Source organism: Sinocyclocheilus grahami, unplaced genomic scaffold (genome assembly GCF_001515645.1).
Source record: "Sinocyclocheilus grahami isolate Dianchi unplaced genomic scaffold, SAMN03320097.WGS_v1.1 scaffold1398.1, whole genome shotgun sequence".
NCBI lineage: Eukaryota > Metazoa > Chordata > Actinopteri > Cypriniformes > Cyprinidae > Sinocyclocheilus > Sinocyclocheilus grahami.
Window position 1 is genome coordinate 459,355 of NW_015506577.1, and position 2,418 is coordinate 461,772.

The window sequence follows — 2,418 nt, forward strand, 5'->3', positions numbered from 1 at the left end:
CCCGCCACTACAGCTGGGCTAAACTGAAAGCTGCTTCAACCCCTCAGTTTTCCCTGAGTTTAACCCCTCTTTTAATATATATATATATATATATATAAACCTAACCTAACCTTAAACCTTCCCCTACAGTTACACTTTCAGATAAACATCATTTACTATTTTTAATGATTTAATTAAAAATGTCAAACATTTCAGGTTTTACTATCCTTGTGGGGACATTTGGTCCCCACAATGTAGCATAAACAAACACACACACACAGTCTGGTCAGCTATCCTTGTGGGGACTCTCCATAGGCGTAATGTTTTTTTCTACTGTACAGATCGTATATTCTATTGCCCTACACCTAAACCTACCCCTCACAGGAAACTTTGTGCATTTTTAGATTTTCAAAAAACTTAATTCTGTATGATTTATAAGCTTTTGTACCCGTGGGGACCACAATTTAGGTCCCCACCGTGACATGAGTCTGTGTGTATTCAGGTTTAAGTCCCCACCAGAATAGAAAAACAGGTACACACACGCACATATTTGGATTCCACATTCAGCTGAAAAATTAAATGTGGTATTTTTACACTGATTGATTGATTGATTTTATTTTTATTTTATTTTTTTTACAAAAATTGAGGCATTTCTAGAACATTAAGTTATTTATTAGAGCTGGGTTCTTACTGTTATACCTGAATCATTCATTAGAATTATTTAGTAAATGTTTAATTGAAAGGCCGAGCATGTGTTTGGTGTTGCTGCTTAATGTCCACTAGATGGCAGTGTTACCCATACTTCGCCGATAGAGGGGAGACGAGGGCTAGTGTCGTTTTAAACAAACAAAAAAAATCTACTGTGAATATATCAGGGGGAATGTGTTTTTGAAAGTATGTAGATGCATAACCTAAAGACTTATCAACAAAAAAGCTACTGAAAAAGATACAGATCATTGAACACTATGTGGGGTAAGTTGTCACACAGGGAAGCAGCTGTTCATTAACATTAATTTGAGGGAAAAAAACATATTTCTTTGATATCTAGAATATTCAAAAGAAAATCCACCTTCTAAAAATGTGTATTTACTAAACAGTAGTATCAATTTAAATAATAAAATAATTATGGAAAAAAATGAATGAATTGGAAACTTACAGAAAATGTAATTTAAGGGATAGTTCACCCAAAAATTGAAATTCTGTCATTAATTACTCACCCTCATGTCGTTCCAAACCTGTAAGACCTTCACTCATCTTCGGAATACAAATTAAAATTTATTGATGAAATCCGAGAGCTTTCTGATGATGCAACTCCTCAGATGATGCCAACCCTGAAACAACATACAGAACTACCACATTTTGCTATAAGTTTGATTGCATCATATAATAATTGCTGTTAATATTGTTCATCGTCTGTTTTATTATGTCTTATATTGATTTTTCTGTACTGCTGGTTCGTCTGGTCAGAGGAGAACTGGCCCCCCGACTGAGCCTGGTTTCTCCCAAGGTTTTTTCTCCATTCTGTCACTGATGGAGTTTTGGTTCCTTGCCGCTGTCGCCTCTGGCTTGCTTAGTTGGGGACACTTCATTTCCAGCGTTATCGTTGACATAATTGCAAAGATATTATTTAAACTGAACTAAGCTGGATGTTGACATCACTGAATTCAATGATGAACTGTCTTTAACTGAAAAATGAGTGTTTACTATTGTCATTTTGCATTATTGACACTATTTTCCTAATTAATGCTGTTCAGTTGCTTTGTCACAATCTGTATTGTTAAAAGCGCTATATAAATAAAGGTGACTTGACTTGACTTGACTCACACACTCTCACACTCACACACACTCTCTCACTCTCACACGAGTCTCACACACACTCTCACACACACACTCACACACACACACACTCACACTCTCACACACTCACACACACACACTCACACTCTCACACACTCACACACACACACTCACACTCTCACACACTCACACACACACACTCACACTCTCACACACTCACACACACACACTCACACTCTCACACACACACACACTCACACTCACTCACACACACACACAGCCTGTCTGAACAGAGAACATACTCACATCTGTTTGCTCTCAGTCCCTCGAAGGACACGGGCTCCTCGTCATCATAATACTCATAATGCCATTCATAATCGGCGCCAGACTGACTCTGGTTTGAATATTCACTCATGTTTCAGCTGAGTACTTCAGTCAGATGAGTTCATACGGATCATGACCAGTGAGCAAATCACGCCTGCAGCATCTTCATTGCATGCGCTTGCTTTGCGTCTCTCTTTCTGTTCAAACAACACATAATTCATGAAATCACAAACACCCACCTTCAGAGGAGAGAGAGAGAGAGAGAGAGAGAGAGAGAGAGAGAGAGAGAGAGAGAGAGAGAGAGAGAGAGAGAGAGAG

General features: G+C 38.3%; 1 protein-coding gene across 1 annotated transcript in view; it reads right to left on the bottom strand.

Annotated features, from left to right (window-relative positions):
• The window catches only part of mrap2b (melanocortin 2 receptor accessory protein 2b), a 6,375-nt gene extending 4,148 nt beyond the window's left edge, over nucleotides 1-2,227 (bottom strand). Inside the window, exon 1 of the mRNA XM_016256142.1 lies at nucleotides 2,083-2,227. Coding sequence (XP_016111628.1) covers nucleotides 2,083-2,191 — 109 coding nt within the window. The 5' untranslated portion in view covers nucleotides 2,192-2,227. The remainder of the gene's footprint in view (nucleotides 1-2,082) is intronic.
• Between the last annotated feature and the right edge of the window lie 191 nt (nucleotides 2,228-2,418).